The 27,641-nt window shown below is 39.4% G+C and overlaps 1 protein-coding gene across 2 annotated transcripts; it reads left to right on the top strand.

Annotated features, from left to right (window-relative positions):
• Window positions 1-1,134: 1,134 nt before the first annotated feature.
• Window positions 1,135-27,450, top strand: WDSUB1 (WD repeat, sterile alpha motif and U-box domain containing 1). Of its 2 annotated transcripts, XM_057415652.1 has the most exons (12): window positions 1,135-1,150; window positions 3,370-3,537; window positions 6,018-6,439; window positions 8,940-9,124; window positions 12,816-12,908; window positions 13,692-13,785; window positions 15,962-15,995; window positions 17,481-17,521; window positions 17,614-17,720; window positions 18,701-18,880; window positions 23,846-23,986; window positions 27,196-27,450. In XM_057415652.1, exons 3-12 carry the CDS (start codon window positions 6,042-6,044, stop codon window positions 27,357-27,359), a joined length of 1,437 nt encoding a protein of 478 aa, XP_057271635.1. In that variant the 5' UTR covers window positions 1,135-1,150; window positions 3,370-3,537; window positions 6,018-6,041; the 3' UTR covers window positions 27,360-27,450. The 2 variants fall into 2 exon arrangements, with proteins under 2 accessions (XP_057271635.1, XP_057271636.1); XM_057415653.1 differs by lacking the exons at window positions 1,135-1,150; window positions 3,370-3,537 and adding an exon at window positions 1,502-1,525.
• Window positions 27,451-27,641: the final 191 nt, after the last annotated feature.

The following is a 27,641-nucleotide window of genomic DNA, read 5'->3' as shown; positions in this document are numbered from 1 at the left end:
CGGAAGGTAGAGCATTTACTTGAAGGGAATGTTTTTTGGGCAAAGAGTGACTCCAAGGAAGTTACTTCATTTCCCTCAAGAAATGTAGGTATCACGATAAATCATTTATTTTGCATGAGTTGCTAAAGACGTATCAGGATGTGAAAATGGCAGTGATGTAAACTTCATCATGTATGCTGGGGCTAGGGAAGCTCTATGTGAAACCCCTTTAATTAAGCCGTTAATAGCAGGTAACTCCGCGTGTTCATTCGCATTCTCAATCTTCATTCACTGGTTGGAGCAGCAAGCGGGAGGCCAACCCTGGCCTTGCACTCTGGAACAGAAGGCTGTGCAGGTGCACTGGTGGCAACCGTGGCAAGCATGGATGGCCTTCCGTTCCACCAGTTGTGAATGGAGTCCTGCAGCCTTGCTAAAACCAGCCATCGCTTCTGCTTGGAAGCCTGTGGCCCTCCAGTGAGTGGCACTGTGCAAAGTTGTTCAGCTCTGAAGATGCAGCAGTACCCCGGAGCTCAACTGCACCGAGGCCATCCTCACCAGCTGCCTTCCTGCTGTACCCCCCATTCCTTCCTCCTCGGCCTGCCGCCTTCATCAACGTACTGGCACCTGCGAAGAGGCATGTGTCATACAGCAGTGTAATGCATCTCAGCAGATAAAATGGCTGCAGATGTTACGTGGATCTAGGCCACCGAAGCTGGAAAAGGTTTGGACAAGCGCTGTGGGCGCAGTGAGATAAAGCAACATCCCCGCCGCGGCTGCTCCTGTGCGGGCAATGGCGGAGGCAGCGAGGAGTCTGCTAACGCGGCAATGCTTCCTCCCCCTCCGGCCCTCGAGCCGTGGTGCAGCCCAGGGCAGGGACACCAGCTCGGGCTCCGCTACGCTGAGTAGCCGGGGGTGGGACAGAGGGCTGGGGAGGGTGCTGCGCGTGCGCTGGGCTGTGGCGTGGCGGTGCCGCGGGAGAGTTCCGGGGCGGCTGGCGAGGGGTCCTGCGAGAACTGGCCTCAAAGGGGAGCTCGAGGCAGGCCTGAGAGGCAGCCGTCCAGTGTCTCCTCAGCCTGGGCGGGTTCTGCGGCTGCCCCTGCGGAAGGGCCGCCGGGGCCGTCCACGCAGCTGAGACAGGGCCCACCCGAGCGAAGCGCCGTGAGAGTCCGGGGTGAGGGACCCGCCGATTTCCGGGCTGCGCCTCCGGTGGGGTGGCGTTAGGTGGTGGTAGGGTGTCCGCGACGGTGACAGAAAAAGGGCTGTCAGTAACGTTGCTGTAGCTTGCTTTTTTTTTTTTTTTAATTTGTGAGTGACTGCTGGTGGCTCATGGGTTAGGAGAATGTTGTAATTGCTGAAGAAAAGAAAGTAATGCTGTAGTGCTGAACCTCCCTCTGGTGGCAAATGATGCAGGGTCTCTTTGCTCCCTCAGCTAGTTTAAACGATTGAGACCTGAAAACTCACGTTGCTAGGTTTGCTTTTCCACAGGGAAAATCTCGTAACAACGAGGTTAGGGTGCCTTTTCAGCCTCACCTTTCCAGGTGTCAGGGTTTATCTGACTCGTCTGTTTCTTAAAGGATGTTAGTTTTCCTTTTGCAGATGTTGTTGACATTGCTTAATCTCTTTAATGGTTTTAAAGAAAAAAAAATTGGGAGAATCCTGAAGCTAAAATAGTACTCAAAGATGTGATCTCTGACTAAACTGGCATGCTGTAAGCTGCTAGGCGCTGCCACCTGCCTTAAGGGAACAGTTACTTTGCACTTATAGGTACGTTTGTGTCTATGTGTGTATATAAACACGTGTGTGTATGTATGTGTTTATACATATGCGTATTTATATGTCCACATATATATGGACATGTGTATGTGTATATTCATATCTAAACCCAAATATGTGTGTGTATATATATCAAAACACACCTGTTTACGGTTGCATCTTTGAAATTATTGCTCAGAATAAAGCACTTAAATCATAGGCTGCTGTTTTAGGTAAGTTAACTCAGTATAAATGGTATTACTGCTTTTCTTCAGCATAGCCAACTTTCAGGAGTTGTAGGGTGTGTACTTCCTTATTTTCAGGAAGCTTGACTGATCTGCAGCATAGGGAGGAGCTAGTCGGAATGTACCTTTTAAAGGCTTTCCTGGACATCAGTTTTATTCTAAAGAATATATGCAGTTGTTTGCTCAGCTGTGCTCTAACAAGCAATGTTAAAAACAATGTTTTTAAAAGGAGTGTATGAAACTGTGAGGTGTAACTCATTGGGATGTATTCCAGCAAGCTCCTGATTAGAATAATTTCCAGAAAGCTTTTTGGTACTGCTTCCTGATTACTTTTTTGGGAGCCTATGATGACATACAAGTGTATTTTTTTGAGTTGTAAGTGGGAAGTAAGTACGTGTAAGTGTAGTATAGTATAGTTGCTAAAAATGTTTATACAGAAGTGTGAGATTGTTTTTTCTATATTTTTGGTATAGCCTATGCATTATTCTTGAGTCTAATTGATTTCCAAGTGATTTCTGCTAGAGCAATGGATAGCTGAAGACATTTCTTATAATAATGAATTAAAGCGAATAAATAGCGAACATTATCTTTGTTCGCTTCTGCAGGACTCTCCTAATGTTTATGTTTTCCTGAAAATATTCTGAACAGGCACCCCTTTATTTTGTGCTCAGTTACTCTATTTCTGTTATCTTCATTTGCTTCTTTCTAGGTGGCTCAAAAGTTTGTTAGTACAAGACTTACCTTTTTTTCTGTACTACACTTACAACAGTGGGGCCTTATCCTGGTTGCATCCTCTGTGCACACAAATGTTAAAGAACAGCAAAGATAAAAATGACATTGCTTCTTGGCAGTACAAGGAAAGCACTGTGCACACACCCAACTGAAATTTTTTCCAGCTGTCAGTTGATGTTTTCTGTCATAATGTTTGTAATCTTCTGCAGTACTCTGATAGGCTCTGTTCCCCCCTGCCCCCTAATCAGTAGTTTAGATTCCCATCTCTGTATGTGTCTCTGTCCTGCTGCTTTCTGTCTGTTTCTGGATCATTCTTTTCTCTATGCATAAGAATTAATATTGCTTGTTTTCTTTTTCACTCATTACCACCAAGAAAAAGAGAAGGCGTAGGTGATTAGGAGGGACCAAAAGCAGTGTCTTTTCAAGTTCCAGTAAAGCAATTGTGGCTCTGTCACTGATCTCTAGACCAGCCGTCTGACTTCCAGTGAGGCACTTCTACTCCTGACCCTTACTTACACTGAGTGCTCCAAAGCCTGCCTTTTTGTATTGGCTACTATATAAGCAGAGGCACAGCGTTGCTAAGAGAGGATCTAAATGTTCTTTTTAATATTTGGGTATTGCAGGGATGAGAAAATAACCTGTCTCTTCCTCCCTCTGACAGGGGTCACACGCTTAGTTACCTAACCAGATCTCTCCAGGAAGAGGTATAGCTGGTTGTGATACATATAGTAACTTGTTTTCACAAGAACAGGGAAGATAATAGAAAGGAAGGTGCAGTGGCTCTTTTCCAGCAAATTAGTAGCTGTCACATCCCAAGACTATACCTTACGTTAGCTTTTATTCATTGTTCTTTCTTGCTTCCCATAGCTATTAGTTCAAAATAACTCTTAGTCTTTTGAAGCAAAGATTAAGTGAAATTGTCTGTAATTTGTGTTTCATTCCTAGCACGTGTTTGTGGCCTCCTCCTAGCTGGATATTTAGCAATCTGTTTAATGGGCTTAGGTTTATAGGTATGATGTGACATGTTTCTGCTAATTCCACACTTCACATTTTGTTGATGTGGATGGCTTGGAAATAGATCTAACTTTCAGTTAGAGAAGGATGGTTTGAAAGCAAATACAGAGACACCTCATAACTTTCAGCCTAGATCAGTAGGAAACCTTATCAGGCTTTTTAAACTTAGATCATATTTAAGAAAAATGTATTGCTTTAATAATCTAGTAATTAGTATACTTCTAATAATTGGTATAATAAGGTAGTGACCTTCTACGATGGAGTAACTGCATCAGTGGATAAGGGAAGAATTAGCAATGTCTACCTAGATTTTTGTAAGGCCTTTAATAAGGCACCATACAACATCCTTGTCTCTAAATTAGAGATGGGTTTGATAGATGCACTGTTAGAAAAGTAAGGAGTTGACTGGCTGGCCATGTCCAAAGGGTTGCAGTCAACGGCTTAATGTCCAAATGGAAACCAGTAACAAGGGGTGTCCCTCAAGGGTCCGTACATTGACCAGTACTGTTTAATATCTTCATCAATGCCATTGGCAGTGGTATTGAGGGCACCCTTAGCAAGTTGGCAGATGACAGAGAATATGCGTAGATGAAAATTCAGGTGTGACCTGACAATGTGTGCTTGCAGCCAAGAAATCCAGTCATATTCTGGGCTGCATCCAAAGAAGTGTGGCCAACAGGTTGAGGAAGGTGATTCTGCCCCTCTACTCAGCTCTCGTCTGACCGTGGGTGAAGCACTGCATCCAGGTATGGGAGCCCCAGTACAAAAAGTCACGGATCTGTTATACTGGGTCCAGAGAAGACCACAGCAGTGATCAGAGGGCTGGACCACTTCTGCGAAGAAAGGATGAGAGCATTGTCCTTGTTCAGTCTGGAGAATAGAAACCTCTGGCTGATTGCAGCCTTTCAGTATCTAAAGGCAGATCGTAAGAAAGGTGGAGAGAGACTTTACCAGGGCCTGTGGTGACAGGGTAAGAGACAATGTTTTTTAACTATAAGATGGTAAACACTGGAACAGGGAAGCTATGGATGCCCCATATCTTGAAGTGTTGGATGGGGCTTTAAGCAACCTGGTCTAGTTGAAAATGTCCCTGCCAGTGTTAGGGAGGTTGGGCTAGATGATCTCTAAAGGTCCTGTGAACTCGGACCATTTTAGGATCCTAAGATTCCTGGTGCAACCTTAATTAATGCTTTGACTGTCTTGTACAGTGTCCATTTATTCCACTGTCCTCTAGTACAGATGCAAATATAAGTAAATCTAAACAGTGAACTTCTTAGTGTAAATTAAATAATCAGAATAACTTGTTTTGCTCTTGGTCAAAGATCAAGTAGCCACTACGTCATCTTGCATGTTGTACCACAAAATTGCAGCTTTGTATTAAAATTTTAGATACGTTGTTCTAACCAAGTTGTAAACCCCTCATGTCATTGCTGTGATGAATCTTTGACTTAAGTCAAAGGTAAAACAATGCTTAGATGGAAAGTGATTTGGAGAAAACTCCAGGAACAAACTTGCCAAGAAAGTTTTCAAGTTGACAAGCACGTATTCTTTATTGTGGCACCGGGAGACACACGGCATGTTAGGCTCCTCCTAATGTGTGTTCCCGTATTGCTATACAAGCCATCCTTATATAGTCCCTGGGCATACATACATATTCATGAGGCTACGTATGGATTACATTATTTTCCAGAAAGTTCCCTGCATGTGTACAGAATTGTGATGGTGGTCTCTGAGGGTCATTTACTCCTTCCAACAATCTTCATCACTTCTGGCAGCCTTTGAAGCACGCGCAGTAGATGCTTATACCAGCTTAATTGGTTGTTTAGCACCACAGACATAATAATCTTCCTGTCCTCCTACTTATCAGTTAGCTTAACTGTAGCCCATCCTGGACACCTGCCATTCCCAGATACTCCTTATCCTTGCATCCTGTTCTTCTAGACTGTTTTTCGTAAAACTATGTCAACTATAACTATTTATCTTGTACAAGAATTCTCAGTGTGCTCTCTAGCTGTACTCTTATTTTTTTTCTATGTATCGTGCACCTCAGTAATTTTCCATTGCTACTGTTACAAAGCCATCAAACTTAACATTACTTAAAACTAATTCTAAAGCCTTATATATTCCATTTTGTGATTTTGTGCCCCCCCCCCCCCCCCCCCCTTGTTTCAAAAGTCTGCCTCTGCAAATGAATTTGTGTTTTGTTTTTTTTTCCTGGAGAATGTGTGTTCTTAGGGTAGCATGTTTCACTGCTGAAATAAGAGAGCTAAGTCTAACTGTTAAACTTTTTTCCAGGTATTTTTGTTGAAAGTAGATAAAATGGCAACATTAATACATACTTTAACAGATCATAGTGATGATATCAACTACTGTGCCTTCTCATCATCGTGCTTGGCTACTTGTTCCTTGGACAAAACAATTCGCGTATATTCTCTGAACAACTTTACTGAGCTTCCATACTCACCTTTAAAAGGTCATACATATGCTGTCCACTGCTGCTGCTTCTCTCCATCGGGACACATTTTAGCTTCATGTTCAACTGATGGCACTACCATGATTTGGGACACTCAGGATGGTCGGATGCTGGCAGTGCTGGAGCAGCCCAGCAGCAGTCCTGTTAGAGTCTGCCGATTTTCTCCCGACTCCACCTGTCTGGTGTCGGGGGCAGCAGATGGGAGTGTAGTTCTTTGGAATGTGCAGTCATTGAAACTCTACAGGTGAGTACCAAATATTTCTTTGACAGCCTTGTTTATGATGACAAGAATATATAATTTATGTAGTATTATGCTCTGTGTACAGGCTTGCAACTCACACCACTGATTGATATCACGAAGAAACAGGAATAAGATTTGGAAGACCAAAAGATTATCCATAGGAGAGGGAGATGTGCCGAGTCTCTCTGATTTTTATTTATTTTTTATTTATTATTTTTTTTAAGTTCATGGAAGTGTTTTTCTTGGCTCAATAAGAAATGAGGATGCATTGCATAGTGCATGTATTTTGTCAACAAACTGTAATATGTAATATACAGTTAGTCAGTGGAGCCTGACTGTGCTGTGTGCCTTTGTATTGCATTATACACAGTGATTTTTAATTAACGTTTCACACTGGTTTCCAAGAAATACTTGAAACAAAGCAGATGAGCATTATTAGTGATACTGCACAGTTAAAAGGTATGAACCTTAGGGTGATCTTCGAAGTAGTCTTCTACATCTCTGTATTTCAGTAAAATCTTCAGGTCAGTTGTAATCTGTACTTAGGCAAGGCATTACTTAGGTTTTATGCAGCAATTACACAACATCTCTCTGAAGTTAGGTAAGAAATTAATAATTTGAGGGGATTTGTAGGATGTTTCGCTCAGGATGAGGGAGCCTCCATTTCGGAAAGCCAGACTTATTTGGTTTTGGTAATCCCTTTGCACACGTTACTGCTTTTATGGTCTCTCTCCCTTTGCCTTCCTCTCAGTGATTCAAATGGGAACTATAAAATTTTTCAAAATTAATGAGTATAGTTACCTGAAATCATGTAAATCTGGAAACCTGTCCGTAAACAGAATTTTAGTAGTTTTTTGCCACCTTGGCAAAAAATACCATTGAAATGGTTGCTTTGTTTTTAGAGAATAAATGGCCTAAGGGTTTATTTATTTTAAGGTGTTACTAGTGATGACATTCTTTTTTTATTCAGAATACTTATAACTAACAGGAAAAACACCAGAAATATTTAAAAGTAATTTCTTACAAATATATGCTGCCTAAATCCTGAATTTCCTCCTAGTTGAATGGTGGGTGTATAACGACTATGTAGTAACTATATTGTTTTAAGCACAAATTATTCTATATTGGTGTTACCACTGTAAAGCAACAAGGAAGAACTTGAACATTCCAGTCCTGTCTTGTCCCCTTCACTTATAAAAGTTCATTTCAAAGTGTTAACACACCAGGAGTAGTCAGCTTAACTTTAATTTTATGTATTCTGGGATGTGTATATATGTTTTCAGGTGATGTTTTTTTTATTCTTGCTGTAATTTTTAATTGCAGATAAAGTACACCTGTCCCATTTTCTTAAAGCTGAGATCAGTATTACTTAGAAATTATCATGGTACTTAAAAATCATGTCAGAGGCTTTTAGTTAACCAGCTAATTTCATTCTGTGGTCCTCTGTTTCATTTACAACAGTACATTGTGTTCATGCTAAAAATGAGAACGCCTTTTACAACAGTGTTATGCTACTTGCCTGAATATACAGGTGGTAATTACTACAAAGGTATTCACTTACTCCTCATCAGCTCAGCTGCTGCAATTGACTGTTCAAATCATGAAGTCAGACAGCTATTTAAATCTGTATGGTGGATATGAACACCATGAAAGCAAGTTAGTTTATGGGTATTTCTTAAAGTGTTCTCTGTTTCCTGTTCAGTAGTTAGGATACTGGTATCTGGCCTGGAAGTCTTAAATGCATACTCTGAACATGTATAGTACTATGCATTTTACTGTTTCATTTTCAGAGTAGACTGCAGCTTTTTGTGTGAAAGAAGGAAAGTTTTAAAAGCTGCAGGAAGGAAAAGAATTGTACATATAAAACTGGGAAGCACCATAGTGTATTTTGTAGTGCTCTTCATGATAAAATCAAAGGAGTCAATCCTTTTTTTTGAAGGTCCTGGGTCTGGTTAGAGAGACCTGTGTAAAAGTAGTCCAGAATTAACCCTATATCATAGCTCAGAAAAGTCTTATGCTCAGCTGTAGTTTATCATATGGGTTACTAGGTGTTCTGTTTTGTCTTTAAAAACAGAACAGAGAAGTTATGGGAGTCTGTGTATATGTAAATCTGTGTTAGGGTAGTTGTGTGTTTATTTTGACTTTTAAAATTTATCCTGCCCACAGAGCTTTAACAGTGCATTGTGCCTTTCAAGTGGTGAGCCCATGCAGATTGTCTATAGTTCGATGATTATTTTATCATTCAGTTAAAGTTATTGCCCTGGGGTGTCATCTCACGTTTTTCCTCCTGCAGTCAAAAAGCTGGTCCTACTTTCTGCAGTGTGCTTATTTGCGTATTTTGCATCTGTTTCCACAGTCTTGAGTTCCTCTCCCTTCTGTTGCCACGTTCCAAAGTGCAAAACTCAAAACAGTTTGGCTTATTGTATCAGATTACATTTTAGAGATCACTTTTTCCGAACATTACTTACTCTAAATTCACAGTCAGTGTGCTCTTGCTTTTCAGATCTGGGAATGTTAAAGATGGTTCTTTGGTGGCCTGTGCGTTTTCTCCTAATGGAAATTTCTTTGTCACTGGATCATCGTGTGGTGATTTAACCATTTGGGATGACAAAATGAGATGCCTGTGTAATGAGAAAGCACATGATCTTGGAGTTACCTGCTGTGATATTTCTTCACAGCCAGTTTCAGGTTAGTTAATTGACTCTTTAGGGAAGGAATATGAAAAAAAAAAAATAAAATTTCTCTCTAGCTCTTGTTTTCTTACTCTTTTTGTCATCAGTGCTCAACATAGAAATGGCATTGGGTAGAGCTGATGTTTTAGAACATTCAGAATATTCTTAAGTAAAAGTTGTGGTCAGGTTGATGACAAGGAATGTAGTAGGTCAGTAAACAAGGTGATCAGCATGCTCATGACAGCTTTCAGTAGCAAATTATTCTGTCAGGGTTCTGGAAGGTGTTTGGGCAGTGTCTGTAAGTGAAGCCGATCTCCCAAGGCTGACGAGGGTGTTAGAAAATGCAGTGCTTGATTACCATTCCCATTTTACTCTTTCAGACTTTGGTTCCCCCAGGAGCAGGGCTGGGTTAAAGCGGTGCAGAAAACTGTAAATCTATTAAGCAAATGCTTGAGCTGTGGGATGTGAATATAGGAGACTTTTCCTGCACCTGACTTTCTCAGTTGGAGGAACTTAGGGGAGCAGGAAGCCCAGAATCTAGTGTATCCCACTAAGGTGTGGTACTGTGCAAATATCCTACAGCTGATTTAGCTGATCTGTAGAAATTGCATTTCAGTTTTGTCATTATGTGCTTCTTCACAGCTGTGATTAAGCAAAATATTACTTTTCTTCTTTTGCGAATGAAATCTGATATTCTTGTATGTATTTGAGTATTGAGATCAAAAACATAGGGCATTCATGGTGTAGGCCTTTCTCAGGGTCACACTGTGTAATATGTTCAGTTTTCATTCATTTTATATTTGTAAGGCTTTCTGTGGAACTAAAGTACCTAGAACCTAGATTTCTCTACATGCCAAAAAACGTATACTGAAAATTGCATTTTTAAATTTCCTCTGGGGGAAAGCTTTGCATTTGTGTCTACAGACTTTTAAATTTGTCTGGTATAAACCTGGTGGGCAGCTCAGGCCAGGCAGCTGCTCGCTCACTCTCTCCCAGTGGGATGGGGAGAGAATTGAAGGGCAAAGGGAAACTTCTGCACAAACAGTAGGAACTTCTATTTGAAATATCATGGTAGAAGTTAATGTACATGAAAGTGTCATAACTGAATATCTAAATATTGAAAAATCTGAAATATTTATTAGAGTCTTAAAGGTTGAAAGGTTCATTTGTGTAGTTTTGTCAAGTAAAAGCAATTAATAAAGAGTCAGAAAATCACATATTCATCTGCTTTTGGTGGAGGTTGGGAGATTGAGCAGAAACCTCATCGTCAGATTTAGGAAGTAATGCTGTGACTTGACAGCCTTGTCGGTATACTTTCGAGCTTTCCAAATCTACTATGGAGACGAGGTGGTTTCTGTAAAGATAATGTAGGCTTCTCTTTCAGAGTACATGAGCTGCTCTTTCAAAGGTACCAGAAATTATAAGTGAGCAGCCACTGCAGAAAGCAGAAGTGGGGAAAAGTATTAGAAAGATGAGGAAATAGAATGTGAACGTGTACTTCAGTACAGAGAATTAGTGGCTGACAATACCAAAGCAGTCAATCGACTGAAAGGTGTAGGGACAGCACTGAATTAATCAGTCACAATAGAAATGGGTATAATCTGTAAATGTCACCTCCAGATCTTTCTTGGTGGAAATGCTGCTGGAAAAATTCCATCATGAACTAAGACCTGCATCTGAGGGCAAAGAAACATGTTGAAGCTGAACCACATCAGAGTGTAATTTCCAGTGCTCCCTTTCCTGTTGAGATTATTCTCTTGGTTTAAAAAATATGTTACCAAGTTTTCAACCTTCTGCCAAGACAGAGAGAAATAGGCAAGAAAGCAAGTATTTCCTACACTGTGGTTTTGTTTTCTTTTGTTTTTTAGGTGACTTATGATCATTCCTGATTTTATTTAAGACATATGTTACTAGAAGTCAATAGTTTTCATTTTTGTGTTTTGCTGTTTAATGACCAAAGGATTAATTCCAAATGGAATTATTGGCACATTACAAAATCCACACAAGTAGTGCTTACCCAGTACAAGTAAAGATGTTTTTAGATTGAGATTCTCTTTACCTACTTAATTCAGAGCAAAATTAGAATCAGAGTTTCTAACTGGTTCTTTGTGCTTTAGACTGTAACAGAGGATTCACCTACCTTTAAAGTGGATTCAGTCGCAGTTGCATAGAAGTTTATTGCATCTGGAGCAGTTCTAATGCTGTGTGTGCTTTCCCATTCATCAGCAAAGTTGTGTCTTCCTCCTGAATAAGTAAACCTTAGTGAAATTACCTGTTTTCAGAGTACACATGAGCTGTGATACTGGTCAAAAACTGGCAGATCTTGCTAAAATTTTCTTGTGTAGTCCTCCTCCAAGTTACCCAAAGAGCTGTGCATGTACAGCACTGTAATAACCCTTTTAGCAGGTTAGTAACTTGTAAAATAACGTCAAAGTCTGTGCATTGTAAGAGGATTCATACATAGTTCCATGTTTGGAACATAGTTCATACATAGTTTGGAACTTTTCATACATAGTTCCATTCATCCATAGTTCCATAAGAGGAACATACAAGGTCCCAAGTAACATGTTCTTAGTTACCAAGAAATGTGTTTTTACAACACAGCTAACGCGTGCTACTCATCAGTCTGTAAGACACGAATCTTACAGTGTAAAATCCTAGCAAAATGATGCACTTTGATGCTTTAACAGATTTCAGTCTTAAGATCTTTAAGTCTTAAGATCTGCCACAGTCGTAACTTTGATTGTTTCTGTGAACAAACAGGTCTGTGTATACTAACTAGGATTTTATTGTGATGACCGTATCAAATTAAAATATACTCTATGTGGTGGAAAAATGAGATAAATCTCAGGTTATTTGGTAAGACACTTGACAAAAATATTTTGTCAATTCTAGTAACTACAGAGATGGAAAGATGAGCCCTTAAAATGTTTGTTATGTTTTTCTGATTTCTGACTGTAATCCTGGTGATTCTTACAGGAATTCTAAGACCTTGGTACTGGCAGAGGTAATGCCGCTGAAATATTTTCACAGTGACTTGTGACAGGCTGCTATGCCGGCTCCATGGAGTAGAAGAGCAGATTTAAATTGATGCAGGACTTAGGAATAAAAAAAAATAATTGATAATGGGCTGAAACAACGCATTTAGAAGATGGAAGTGGAAGATGATAATTCAGAAATATTCATTCCCTCCCTGAATAGGGAGGGAAAAGCTATTACTGTTGTATTTCGTCTTTAATTCCTTCAGTGTTTCTTGAGTGGTAGGCTGAACTGCAACATGACTTAATTTATAAAAATGAAAAGTTGAACCTCTAAAATTAGAAAATATCCTGTCAGATGTTCTCAAATTTTGTACATGCATATGTGGTTAAGTTTGGGAACTACTGAATGGTGGAAGAAGTTGATATAACCATACAATTTAGGTTAAAAGACTATATTGGTGCACTTAGTAGATAAATCCAGCATTTGCCATCAGCCCAATTCTCGTCCTTATGTACTTGCTCAGGAAACAGTGTAACAATGACACCTATTTCTTACTTTTAAATGGTTTTAGAACTTCTGCAATTCTTTTAATTAGCACTTCTTAAAAGTAGTAGTGAGATTAAGGAAATCTACCAAATTCCAGTGTAAGAATGCTGATACAGTTTACTGATATGCTCTTATTTTCAGTGCTTCTGAGTCCTATTAATATATTTGAATTTTATCAGATGGTGAACACGGATTCAGATACTTCCAGATGGCTTCGTGTGGTCAAGATAATCAGATCAAACTCTGGCTTATTTTGTTTGCAGATTTCCTAGGTGTGTATACTGATTTGTATGTTTGTTTTGTTTTGTTTTTTTTTTTAATATTTCAACATCTTAATAGGATTTGCAGCCAAACTAACCACAAGTTAAAGTTGTATTTTAATTGTTTAGCAGGAGAGCAGCTAAGGCATGCATCAGTTTGTGACATTTGGCCTTCTAGATTTTACTTAGTAATCTGTTTATCAATAATTGCAAAAGTAAAGGTTTCAAAAAAATCTCCTAATTCTCTCAAACTTAATGTTGTGATAAGCATTTGGTTTTAATTAGCATTTTGGTCTTTTGAGAACCAGTAACATTTTTACTGTGACCTTTAAGCAGGTTGGTAGGTTGAAACCTCTTAATCTCTCAGGCCAGGGAGAAGTTTCCTTTCATCTCTTAGTACATCTTGGCTCTTGAATAAGAGCTGGAGAAATGAAAACAGTGTTGGCTCCTGCTAAAACTGCAGTGTAGATGTGTGACAGATACATAGAGACGAGGCAGATGGCCAAAACCACCTTGAGTGCGTATTTTTTAATAATCTGTTTCATACATAAAACTGTAAGGATGAATATATGTGTACACATTTAATTCTCTAAGCCACTGGTAAGACATGCTAGGACTACAAAGTGAGGAAGTCAGAGATGTTACAATTAAGTTGTCTCTGTGATCTTTTATCCCCTTTTCTATAGGCAGTATGTCACAAAGTTAGGTCTTTGCAGCTTTATGCCTCTAAAAGCAGCTTCCCTTACACCTTTTCAAATGTGTCCATATGCAATAATTTACTTTTTGTATTTTTAGGTGTTGAATTAAAATATAAATGCACATTGAATGGACATTCTGCCCCAGTTCTGGCTTGTGCATTTTCTCATGATGGGCAGATGTTAGTTTCAGGGTAAGCAGTATCTTTTACTTGTTTAAATTTCATGCAGATGACTGTCCAGGTTCATGCTTCAGCAGTGTAAAACAGAACAGAGTTGGAGATTTCAAAATATATTTCCAATAATTAAGGAATAGTTTTGTAACCTCCAGAATTATTGAAGTGTTTTCTCAGTTGGTCTGTGTCTCGTGAGCGGTTGAGTTTGAAATCTAGCTCTGTTCTCTTGAATATTGTAATGATATTCATGATTTCCTGGTTTTGGGGCATTTATGCGGCCTTTTGGGTGGATACTCTAGCATATATTTAAAACATAAATCTACATTGCAATCTTACCATCTCTTTGGGACACCGTTTAGGATTTCCTTCTCACATACTTTCATGAACTTTCTAGAAAGTTAAATACCTGGAGAATTTTGTCTTTGATGGATTTGGTTGAAATTAAATATTTCTTCACCTATCCACATCAATAGTATGGCAACGGCAACATAAGCCTTTTTTTTTCTGTAAAAACTACATGACCGAGGTAACTGTAGACCTGTGGTTTTGATGTTGGCCCTGGACAGAATAATGGTTAAGACCCAAATTAACCATGATTGCTCAGTTAGAGACTAATATTATTACTACTAGTCTTTGTTAGAGGGTGACAGGGGAGTTGCCAGTGTCATTGTGAGGTCACTGTTATGTTTGAAAGACCCAGGAGGGTAGGAGTGATGGGAAGATTCCTGATGACTGGAAAGATGCAAATGTCACACTTCCCCTAAGGGCAAGGTAGAGGATCTGGCAATCTACAGGCCAGTCAGCCTAACTCCAGCCTCTGGGAAGGTTATGGAACAAATCCTGTTTCCCAGCACATTGTATCTGGGGAAAGCAGCAGGAATTGAACACGTCAAACAGCCTGACCAGTGTGCCTGCTGTGGTGAGAAAGCTAGTTATGTGAACAAGGGGAGAGCAGCATGCATTTTATACCTCAGCTTTAGCAAGGCTTTTGACATGATCTTCCAGTGTAGTCTTACAGCCAGATGAGGGAGAATAGAGATCAGAAAACTGGATCATAAGTTGTGTGGAAAAATAATTGGACTGTCAGGCTCAAATAGTTGTTGGTGATCAGCAGCACGAAGATGAACTGTCAGCTTATTACTACTGGCTTTCCTCAGGGATCAAGCGATTGAAAGAGGAAATTATAAATTGGGTAGGTATAATAATTTATGATTTTATGAATATTAATGACTGTATACTTTTATTCTGCATTTCTCATGAAAAGTGCTTAATCACTTCTAAACTGTCTAAATGGCAACTGGAAATAACCAAAAACTGATTCAACTCAAGTTTTTAACTAAGACTTTCTAAACTGAAATGGAAAGAACTCACGTGTTGCAAAGGTAAAAGGAAAGAAGAGTGCAGTAACCAGCAAATAAACTTAAAACCCCAGAAACAACAGCTTGCTTTGATGTTTTGCTTTTGCATTCTTTTCAAGGGAATATTTCTCAGAATTTAAAGGTCATTGCGAATGTTTATGATCTAGAGTTATTTTATTTTGCATTTAGATGGATTATTGTTCTTGCTTATATTTTCATAAGTGAAATGTCTTATCCATAAAGTCTTTCAGAAACACTGCTGTCATGGTGAATAACTATGCAATTTATATTTAATGAAATCTTTTATGTTTTGATTGCATTGCACCACTTTATGTATTGCACTGCATTGCTTACTCTAGCTTGCTTCGCAAGTGAAATGGTTTCAAAAATAATTAGAAGTGCTGAGAGCAGGTTGTGGATAGCCAGATTCTGTGCATCTGCTTTACAGATACTGCGCATCTGCTTTACAGATATTGCTTGCAAAGGTATAAGAAGCTATGGTTCGGACAGGGGAGCAGTGGAGTGGGGGCCAGTTTGCATAAGCACTGTGCAAATCCTGTACATCAGAAATTCTCATGGAAGTGCAGAGCTTTCATATTTACTGTTTTTTACATTATGCTGGAGGTACAGTTCATCAGTGGTGGTGTTTGAAGGTGGGCATGGGTGGAGAGGATTTGGAGATCCAAGGTTTCCATAAAGGGGAGTTAAGAAATCTGTTTGCTCTTATTTTGTTTGTGGAAAAGGTTTTCTCTTCCTCCTCTTACTTAAAAATTGGTTCCTTTTTCCTCTCTGCATCATTGTAATGTCACTGTGTTGGTTTGTTTGTTTTTTTTAAGGTCTGTGGACAAGTGTGTCATAATGTATGAAACTGTAAGTATAGCATACTGCAAGATCATTCACTGGATTCTTGTCTTTACATTATTAGCACTGCTTCTTCAGTGTCTTATCAGCATAAAGAAATACTAAAGACTAGAAACTATATAGACCCAAAATATTTACTGTGCATTTGAGGGGAGTGGGAAAGGAGCTTAAGGAAAAATGCCTTTTGAGAATTGATCAGTCTTTCTCACTTTTTATTTACAGTTCTTTGAGGGCTTTGTTATTTGATTTCTCTACGGCAAAGTATTATTCAGTACTCTACTGGATTCCATACTTGCATGTTATTTCCATGTTGAAGTAGAGGATTTTTTGTGATCCTAACTTTATCTTAGCTTCCAAAGCAAGAAAGACTGTAGCTTTGAACATAAAATCAGGAATGGTGGTCATATAAATTCTTTAGTTGATTATATATAAAGTGCACATAAACAATAATAAATCAAGAAAAAAATTATGTTAAATACCATGGCTTTAAAGCATATTGTTTAGGCATTTTCTGTAATACAGTTATTACATACTTCATTGGGTCACCTCTAGGTGATATTTACCTTTGGTACTTTAAGTACTTAGTACTTAAATACTTTGGTATTAAAAATAATAATTTTGCTGAAAACAGAGGATGAACAAATTTTAAGCTTCTCCAGCTTGCTCTGTACATAATGCTGTACTGATGAGTTTTTTCAATTAAAGTTTTTCATCCAAATCGCTAATTTGATACAGTCCCAATAAGCACTGGTGGGAGGAGAGATTTCAGTCTAAAATAGGGCATCTTCCCCATGATGGATGGCTCAGAAAACTGGAATGCTGACCAGTCAATTAGTGTTTCAGAATAACTTTGCTCGTCACCTTTCCAGTCATCTTCATGTTTCCAATAATTTTTCCAAGCATCTTTTCATAAGAAGGAACTTCTTTCAAATCATAAGTAAAGCTGGATTCAGAAATTTGGGGTTTAGTAGCATCTAGTGGACAAATAGGGGAAGCGCAGGGGTGATTTATGACTGGCCCAACTGAAGGACTGTAGCATGAAGTCTATTTGAATTTTAGTTACCTCTTCACTTTTGGTCATCCTAGATTTGTAGAGAAAATGTTTTTATCCACATGAGCAGCCAGCCAATATGGATGGAAATAATTCAGTTGGTACTTCTGGCATTGGTATGCTGAAAGTCTCATGTTGGCTGATTGTTAAAGGATAGCAGCGCTCCCAGGAATTGCACGGGGGGCTTCAAGCAGGAGATTGAAATTGCATGTTAAAGGATAGCAGCGCTCCCAGGAATTGCACGGGGGGCTTCAAGCAGGAGATTGAAATTGCATTTTGGATGCTGCTGCTCATAGCTTTGGCAAGGTTGTGCAGCTTCTCTGAAGGTAACTTCTGTTATCTTCCAAGAAGCAATATTATTCCTTATTTTGAAAGAAAATGTACAAATGAATAAACATTCTTTTTATTCTTCAAGATTTAAAATCACAAATGTTTTTTTACAGAGTACTGGCAATACCCTTTATACTTTGTCTCAGCATACCAGGTAAGAATTCGCATGAGTATTCTCTTTTACTGTTAATAAAAGAAATTTGGTTCTTTCCTTGTGAATTTTCACACATTTATTTTTATTTGTAGATATGTTACAACTTGTGCTTTTGCACCAGATAGTCACTTACTTGCCACAGGTTCCATGGATAAAACTGTGAACATATGGCAGTTTGACCTTAAGCAACCCTGTGCAGGTTAGTGTGAAGTATTTGTAATCAGTTCTTTAAATTTAAAGCACGATATTGGTGACTGCCTTCTGAAGATGCAAAAAACCCCATCTTTTCTCACATGCAGTTAATGTGTAATCTCAGGATTATGTGCACATTATGTATCTTTCTCTGAATTGATCTTACCGGTGTCCTACAGAGGTATTATCTTTTTGATCTTTTTTTTTTTTTCTGGTTTTGGTGGTTGTTTTTTGTTTTTTTGTGTGTGTGCTTTTTGTGTTGGTTTTTTTTATTATTATTTTGTGGGTTTGGGGTGGGGGTTTATTACTTTTAGAAAAGATGTACTAGAGTATTTGAGTAATCTGCAGTATCTTCTGATATTCGCCATTTCTTACTCTTTGGACAGCATTTAAGAGATGAACATTATTCCCAGAGTGCTAAAAGATTTTTTGGACAAGTATCATTGACAATGAGTTAAAGGGAAAATACGCTAATTGCAAGCATAACTATCAAAAAGAAATACCGCTTACCAGTTGTTACAGGTGAAAATACCAGGATAATGAATGTTAAAATATATATCAGCACCTAAAGTATGTAGAACAAGGGTACCTAGACCTTTGTCCAAAGCACAGGATTAAGTGTGGACGTTTGTCTGCTTTTCTAAAGAGGCGTGAAAGTTGGGTTTAGTGTCTGCTGATGCTTTCGTCTTCTAGGTTCAATTCAAATTTGGTGGAAATGTGGGCATCTGAGAAGTTAAATTCCTCTAAATTTTGAAAATTGATAGCTAAAAGACAAACCCAAATTAATGTTTCTCCCTAACATAGTGTCTAAAGGCATTACCTTTAGGAATGTATAGTACTGCAAACACTTGAAAAAGTGTTCATTACTGCCGTTGATCCTAGAACTGGGTGTTTTTTTTCTCATTCTTGGTTTTTGGGGGGCTGTGGGAGCTGTGGAATGGTGGTGTTTGGGTTTTTTTTTAACTACCTTATCTTTCCTTCCCAAAGGAAATATCATAGAAAATGCATCTAAGGTGGCTGTTGAGGACTGGTCAGAGGATGATGTTTCGGCCTGGCTTTGTGCACAAGACTTAGCAGACTTTGTTGGACTTTTCAAAGTAAATAACATTGATGGCAAGGAACTACTGAATCTTACCAAAGAAAGTCTGATTAATGAATTAAAAATTGGTAAGAGTACAGGAATGCAAATAGTTTTAAATCTTTAGTATATGTGTGAAATGTTAGAATGAAATGTTGGTTTTCCTATCAGTTTGTGGAATTGCCATGTCTATAATACCATGTGGTCAACTATCTAGAATTTAGCAGTGAAATTCTGAAGTGTTCTGTAACCATAATGGAAGAACACAAGATGTGTTTTAAGTTTTACTTCTTTTGGAGATGAAGCATTTGATGCTGGCATTTAGTAAGGATTGAGTAAAGCTTGTCTGGCTTAGACAGAATTCTAGAAATCAACAGACATGCTGGGAATCTTTCAGGCATTGTCATCCACAAAAGGCACTTGACTTTATCAGTTTCTGCAAGCATTTGCTTTAACATTAGAGTAACTTAAACTGTGTTGCAGCAGTCACCAGCTGGGGATAATAAAATAATGCTGACTAGAACGTCATTTGAGAGTTGAATGCAGTGTGACCAGTGATGAGAACTGAGCTACTGAATATAGCATGCTCTATGGGGAAAAAAAATCAACAAAAACATGTATTGCCTGATAGATTTGTAATGATGCTATCAAGAGCTGTTCAACCTCAAATAAGAAAATAAAATCTGAGTTGTGGGAGCTCATCGTAAGGCAGGCTATAAGATGCAAAGGACGGATGTGGCTTTAGGCAGAGCACATCTAGAATATGGGCTGATTATGGGAAGCTGTTGCTTTATGACTCTTTCATATGCTATAAAAGGATGCAGTGAGGATTGATTCTACATATGAGCTGAAGTATCTTCAGTATATTTTTTCCTATTACCAAGTATAACGCTCACTGCTCAGTCTCTGTTCTCAAGACTTCGGTCTTTTGCCATGCTTTTCTTCAGTAGGTGCTTTAACACCCATTGTAAGATTATAGGATAGAGTTGGATTTTCACAAGTATCAGGTAGCTGTAAGTTCTGGCTGAAATTACTTACTGTCTTAATAAACGTAAGCAACTTCACAAATACGAACCAGCATATATGCAATGTGAAGCAATCAGTTCCACTCTCATAGAATCCTAAAATGGGCTGGGTTGGAAAGGACCTTAAAGCTAATCCAGTTCCAACCCCCCTGCCATGATCAGGGACACCTTCCACTAGACCAGGTTGCTCAAATCCCTGTCCAGCCTGGCCTTGAACACTGCCTGGGATGGGGCAGCCACAGCTTCTCTGGGTGCAGCCTGTGCCAGGGCCTCACCACCCTCACAATGAAGAACAACTCCCTAATATCTAATCTAAATCTTCCCTCTTTCAACTTTAAGCCATTCTCCCCTGTTCTGTCACTACCTGCCCTTGTAAAAAGCCCCTCTTCAGCTTTCTTGTAATCCCCTCCTTAGGGTACTGTAAGCCTGCTGTAAGGTCTTGTCCTCAGAACCTTCTCTTCTCCAGGCTGCACAACTCCAGCTCTCAGCCTGTCTCCATAGGAGAGGTGCTTCAGCCCCCAACCATCATTGTGGCCTCCTCTGGACTTCCTCCAACAGTTCCACATTCTTCTTATGCTGGGGGCCCCAGAACTGGGTGCAGTACTGCAGGTGGGGTCTCATGAGAGTGGAGTAAACAAGGAGAGTCACCTCCTTCAAGTTGGTTAATTAATGGTTATATGAAAGGTGTTTTTAAAGACAAATAATGAAATATACTGGCCAAAGGCACCAAATCATTCAAATCAATCAGTTCTGAAGTGATAAATGCTTGTGATTCTGCTTCTACATATCGTTCTACAGCTATAATTGGCACAGAATAGAAATTACAGCCTGATATATTTGAGTTGAAGAATTGCTCTCTATCTGCCATGGCTCAAGCGTTTACAAACTAGGCAGGAACATACTATCTGCCTGAAAATTACATGCTTTTTGGTGTTATTTAAATTGCAGTTTAACTAAATTTTGAATGACCATGTCCTTTCTCTCCTTGATAACCTGTTTTCTTTGCTCAAAAAATCCAGCATTTACCAGTTCCATAAGATCTTGCCAAAGAGCTCTTGAGTTTTTTTATAGTCTTTGCAAAGGGAGGTTTCTTTGTTTGTTTTTTTTTCTTTAGACCATTTTACTTCATGAATGATAGGAGAGTTTTTTCTTCTGTTATTTTACTAGCTCCTTATTTCTTGTTGTGTTAGTCTCTGCTCCAGTTCCAATTTGCTTTTAATAACACGTGTATCCTCATGCCTTTGAAGCCATTTAATCTAAGAGAAATCAGTCAGCAACTGGTTCACATAACATTTTGTTAGTTTCTTTGATTGTTTTTGACAGCTTTTTGAAAGAATGCTGCATTACCATGCAAACGGAATTAGCTTCTTTCCAACCTAGTTGTCATATAATATAAATACCACTGCATTAAACTCTGGAAGATGTTGCGCAAAAGTGAAGTGACAGTTATATACATTCTGGCTGAAAAGCTGGTGTACATTCAACAAAGTTCAGGATTCCCAATTCTGAACAAGCCCAGTGACACATTGCAGTTCTGTGATGCAGCTGCGTCAGGAAAAAAAAGGAATCCGTATGCTCTTCTAATTCAGAATAGAAGGTGGAAGTAACATTGTTCCATGCCTGTCTACTCTTTTTCCTATCAGGCTAACTGCATGTGTTAATGTAAGGTGATTCTTGACTTCATTGTGTTTGTAGAGTGAGGGCAGGAGGTGAGATCTGGTCCAATTTTTGGAAAACCACACCTTCAGTTTAGGGGTTAGTGACATACAAAGTATTTTGTACTGTAATATCACAAATAGTAACGAAGTTGGAGGCATTCCAAATACTTTCCCTTCTTGTGCAGCACATTGAGCAGGTTTCTTTTTATGTTACTCTATCCTAATTTAGGTTAGGTATGTAAAGGGGACAGATTATTTTAAAGACACTTCAACACTTCCTCACTTACTACGGTGTGTCCCTAACATAAGCCAAGGATAAGTACACATAAACTGATTTTTGAAATCTCTGATCAGGCTGATTTTTCTTCTCTTCATCAGCAATGTGCTATCAAAATATGGAGGCTTTATCTCCCTCTCTTGGTTTTAAGATTTTACTCTCTGTACATACAAAAAATATGAGTATGTTCTTTCCTGCTTCACAGCTTTATGAAGAAATGCTGGGTCTGAGAATGAGCTTGAAACCAACGTTTTGGAGCAGAATGTGAATCACTTGTGGTTTCCCATGCCTTACATGTATTCTGAAGTAGGAGTAAACGACAGGGGAATCGCTCTATATCAGTTAAACAGAAAATTGCACGCGCTTTGACTATACCAACAAAATCTTAAGTGTTCCTTTATAACTAGTTTTCAAAAGATAATGTGTTATGGGTAATTCTTTAATCCCTGACTAGAGAATTAAGCAGGAGGTAGTTAACTGAGCTGCAAACGGGATGCAATAATCTTTAATCTGTTTGCATGAGAGGAATTTAGGAAAGTTGCCCATGTGATGAAGACTGCAGAAGGCGCCCTCAAAATCCAGTCATAACTACAGAATTAGTTGGTTCCTTTTTTACCTTTTATGGTAAAAATATGCTTATTTGTTCTTGGTTCCAAAGTGGTTCCAAACTGATCTTACAGATTTTTACAAAACTGCCATGCAGACTTTTCCTAAGAATAAGCCTGAACTTTTATTGTATTTCAGCACTGTATTTCAATCCCTACATTGTTTTTATCTTTACATATTTCATAATACTTCCTAAGAAACACAGGTTGATTTATTTTCTTTTGAGTGTACTTTTCTTACTGTGACATCTTTTGTCTTCGCTGATTACAGCGACTTGCATATCAGTGTGACTGAGTTTATCCCGTTGCACACACTACTTGAGGCAGCTGATCAATTGCTGTAAATTGCAGTAAAGCTGGGAGTACTGATGTGTTAAGACCAGCCCACTTGGCAGTCTGCAGGCAGAGTAGAGCAGTTGGTTGGAAGACTGTTGTATCAACTCTTTATTTTAGTACTGAAGACGGAAAATTAACCAGAGTAGGAACTAGTATTTAACACCACTAGCTGGGAAGTTGTGACACATCACATCTGCAGGTTTCTTGGCATAAAACAGTTCTGAAAAGGAGGAATGTTTTATGCTGCTGCAAGATGAAGATTGCTGGTGTCTGGGATGCATTTCCAGTCTTGACAGGTTAAAATCATAATGTGACAGTTACAGAACTATAAAATTGCTTTTCTCACTGTCAGCTTTCTTTTTTCTCTTCCACTCACAATTAGGTCGGAAAAAACAGCTGCTATCTCAAACATGGGCACAGCTCTTTTTTTTTCAGATTTCCTTACCCTTCTAACAGTGAATCCATTGAAATACCTAATTCAGAGAAAAGGCTCTTGTGTGGTACCGTCCTAAAGGCCTTACAGGAGTCCAGGCAGGTGCTATCCGTAGTTCTTCCCTCACTTGCCAACAGAGTCATAGAAGGCCACCGGATTAGCCAGGTGTGATTTGCACTTTGTGACATAAATATGACCCTGTGCCACGCTGCAGGGCAAAACTGGTCCAAGGCTGATGAGTTCTCACACCAGTGGTTTGGTGGTAGGTCATCTTCTATTTGATGGGTGTTGGTTGTGTACTACTATACCTTTATACTGTTGTGTATATAGTCCAGCTTCAAGGGAGAAATACTGCTGCCTTCTGCCCCGTCTCAGTTTTGCTTACAGTTTAGCTTTGCATATACAGGAGTGTGTGTGATTCTGTTATGCATCCACTAAAATGCAGTTCTGCCTGGGAGCCAGATTTTTGCCGTGATGTTTCACTTATATTCACTTTGCTGTTTGTTTCCATTAGCGCACAGACTTATCTTGAGCCAACAGGAGTGACCTTCTGTAGCTGAGCTGTTCGTAGTGGTGGACAGGGGTGTCTGCAGACTTTCCTGTGTTAGGTTGGGGTGGTGAGATGGAGTGCAGTCTCGTGTAGCACAACTGCCGGTTATTTCAAGAGCTCTTTGCCTTACATGTCTGTGTTGTCCACTTCATGTACCAATAACTTTCCAGAGTCTCTAGGCTTGCGCAGGAAAGTCCTCCAGAAAATTGAAGAACTGAGGATGAAAACAATTTCTGTTCCCATTACAATCCCTGATGAGTTCTTATGTCCTATAACAAGGGAGCTTATGAAGGATCCTGTCATTGCAGCAGGTATGTCTTTAAACGACGCTGGGTAAAGATAGGTCTGGGAACACAAAAATGGGCATATCTATCTTGCCAGTTTTAGAAAAACTATTGTAAATAGCTGTTGCAACAAAAAAACAACCCTGTGGTAAATGTTTAATTTGCAGTATTAGATTTTTCATATGGTGAGAAACACTGTATCAGGCAATTTGCTCCATGGCAGCTCTACTGAGGAGGTTGTACAATGTTTTTTTTTAATGTGATGTCCTCTATGTGCTTTTGTGATTGGGCTTGGAATTCTGTTTCAGAATTGTCTTGGTAAGTGCAAAATGTAATTGTGCACATGGGGGTGGGGGTGTAGAAGCGAAAACCAGGCTCGTACTACTTGTAGTACACTATGTATATGGCACTTCAACGTTTGTACAGAATGAGATTTATTTACATTCAGCGGGACCTTGGAGCTGAGAGATGCAAAGAGCAGAACATGTTCTTGTAGTCAAGCACTGTATGCAGTCAAGCACTGTATGCAGAAGCAGTGTTGTATAGCTCTGACCTTGGGGGGGGGGGGGGTTGATCATCAAAAGACCAGTACATGTTTTTGATGCTCTGTAAGCAGTGGCTGACTTCATACTGTTTTGAGGTTTCAGGCCAGACTTTTGAGATTTAAAACATTAAAGATATGAAAACATTTGCTAACTGCTGGAGTGATAAGCACTGCAATCAACAGTGCTTGACCTCTTAAGCAGTAGCAGTAAGAAAAAGGACAGACTTGAATATCTTTTTTTAAATATAATTTTGAGGTAAGGATACATAGTTTTAGAGCAGGACGGGTTTGTTGAAAAGCTGTAAATCTTTGCCAGACGCTATTCCAATGTGTATTAGAAAAGCAAATGGGCATTTTGAAGAGAAACTGTTGAATTTTAAAGTGAAATGTTCAGAGTGTCTGATCAATTCTAGTATTTACTAACTAATAAATAGTGCCTGCGTGTCATTCAGCATTCATGTCAGCAGTATGATTCCTATCTCGAGACATGGGATTCCTCTGCTTTTCTGAACCAAGGATGGGCACAGCTGGGAGTGCCACACTGGTTTTATGGACGTTGATGAATAACAACAGAAACGCTAGCAATTGCAGCAGAAGGGTTGGTTTGTGGCAGGACAAGTGAGGTACAGATATTCACTATCTGGCTACTTCACTGAGAAGTAAATAGTGGCCCAGCACTATAGAACTGAAGCACCTGTAGTATGAACGCAGCTGGCTTTAAGCTGTAGGCAGTTTTGCAGCTTGAAATTGGAGGAAGTTAGATGTGTTTGCCTCTGTGCTGTGTAAAATTTAAGGAAAGTAAGTAAAAAGGTAGAATGCCACACTGCATGTTTCTGTCACTCAGGTGACCAGCACGGGTAAGAAAGATTTTTTTCCCCATGTTAAGTGTCTCATATTCAATAAAAGAGAAGGAAGTAAGAGCGTGGTGCTGTTGTTGGCGGCAGGGTGGAGGACACAGGTTTGTGATTCATCAGAGGTGTTTCTGCGCAAGCCTGTCTGTAGTTGTCTGTTCTTTACTAACAAACAGCTGCTTCTGTGTGGCTGGAAGGGCTGAAGTCCTGAAAGTGTGCAGGTGCTGAGGGCTGAGTGCCCAGCTCGGGCTCGGTGGCCAGCTGTGTGCAGCTGCATTCAGTGCTGAGTACTGCACAGGAGCAGTACAGATGCATTAGATGGATGTTAGTGAGCTTTTACCTCACATCACAGAGCATTTAAATGTAAAAAGGCTGAACACATGCACGATGCAACTTGGTGCTTTGCACTCACGGTCAGCTTTCAGTGTCTTTTTGCTTACTATAAAGGGTTCCTGAAGGGAAAATTACTCTTTAAAAGTTACTCAAGAACTTCAGTTCTAGCTAAATGGAAAATGGAAATGTTTGTTTAAATTGTGATCAAAATCTAACAACAGTTTTATTAGCCCAAGGCATACATTTCAACACCAATATGCATTTTTGGTAAAGCAGAGTTTTATGTTTATTTCAGGGTGTTTCCCTCCCTCCCTCCCTCCCCCTCTTACGGACTCTTTTTCTCAACAGAGGCTGGTTTTATTTCCAACTGTTTCATGTGCAGTAATTGTTCAGTTCCCTTTCTCTTTCCTCTCCCCTTGTCCCTAACTAGCAGACACAAAGCTGGTGATACATTTTTGTAGGTACTGGGACAGGGGGAGAACATCACTTTCAACTGCTTGATGAGGCTTGACAGTGTCTGGGGTGGTGGCTTCAGCATCACTTAGAACTAACGAGCAGATTTTTCTTCTTCAAAAGGAACTTCTTTTCAGAGGAGCTGAGTAAGCCCTAGTGTTACAAACACTGACCGGCAGTGCAGGTTTCTGGCTACTTCTACTTCACCTCACTATTCCAGTGCTTCTCGCGTACTCATGCATGGCTACAGGCACAGGACCCTTTGCAGGCAGCTCTGATGATATTTTTATAGCCTTGCAATGAACTTTATCCATACCATCTATAATTCCTTAACTACAGCTAAGGACACAGGAAGCCTTTATGTAATTGCACTGTTTACCACTTGCTTACCTTAGTCACAAATACATGCACGTGCATGACTGAATTCCATGATCTTGTCAGAGCCACTCCCTTGGGTGGTAAAGGGGCGGTTTAGCAATTGTGGATGGCAGATTTGCCTCTGCTACCCGCAGAGGGGCAAAATGCCAGGGCAGCCCAAATCACCATAGCAGCAAAACATCAGTGTTCCAATTCAGAAAAGGGAATTGACATTTTGTGTGTCCTTGTTGCCCCCACCCCATACTCACAGCCAGACCTGGCTTCTTGGAGGAAGGTTCAGGCCCAGCTACAAGAATCTCTCACACATACATACACTGCTTTAGAGGCATCCGTGAGCTGATAGAGCTGTAACTGGCTGATAAATTTGCAGTGTTTTCTCAAAGAGCTTGTACTTGTTAGATTGCCAAAAAACAGTGTCATTTAAAAAGTTGAATCAGATTTTGATCTTCATACTGCTGTATAAAGTTTTATTGTAATACATTTAACTATGTAATTTGAAGCAAATATGGGCTATCGTAAAGCTTTCACAAACCATGTAATATTTCTGTATCTTAATTCTCCTGTTTGGAAATACTGATTCCCTTACACCCCTTTTAAATTTAAATAGTGAAAATCTGTGCCATGTGACAGTGCCCAAGCGTCTGTAATACCAGCTTTTGATTATGGTTTCTTTGTAGATGGCTATTCCTATGAAAAGGAAGCAATAGAAAACTGGATCAACAGTAAGAGACGATCTAGTCCCATGACAAATCTTCCTCTCCCCTCTCCTATGCTTACACCAAACAGGACACTAAAAATGGCAATCAGCCGCTGGCTGGAGACTCAGCAGAAACATGTGTAAACCACCAAGTTCTGAAGTCATTTGTTCAAATCAGTTGAAATGAAACTGTATGTAGCTAAAAGAAAAAACTGCATCAGAAACAATGGGGGGGGGGGAATGGGGTTTCTTTTCTCAGCAGTGGCTGTCATTCAAATGTTTGTTAGAAGGAAAATCTTCACTGTTGGAAGCTCCCAGAAAATGACTGAAAATCTGTTACTGGTAATTTCATTTGGTGGTACTTCTGGTTTTCAAATAAAGTTTTCTTACAATTTCATCACTTTTATGAGTTTTGAGCCTTGATTT

Source organism: Pezoporus wallicus, unplaced genomic scaffold (assembly GCF_028554395.1).
Source record: "Pezoporus wallicus isolate ANWC-B61680 ecotype Strahan unplaced genomic scaffold, APGP_CSIRO_Pwel_v1 contig_736, whole genome shotgun sequence".
Lineage (NCBI taxonomy): Eukaryota > Metazoa > Chordata > Aves > Psittaciformes > Psittacidae > Pezoporus > Pezoporus wallicus.
Note: the sequence above shows the minus strand (reverse complement) of the source record. Positions and strands in the feature narration are given on the sequence as shown.

Coding starts and splice junctions, on each gene's coding strand:
- WDSUB1 (XM_057415652.1), top strand. CDS start 6,042: ATGGCAACATTAATACATACTTTAACAGATCATAGTGATGATATCAAC. Junction 6,440..8,939: donor CAGTCATTGAAACTCTACAG/GTGAGTACCAAA, acceptor CTTGCTTTTCAG/ATCTGGGAATGTTAAAGATG. Junction 18,881..23,845: donor GATTAATGAATTAAAAATTG/GTAAGAGTACAG, acceptor ATAACTTTCCAG/AGTCTCTAGGCTTGCGCAGG.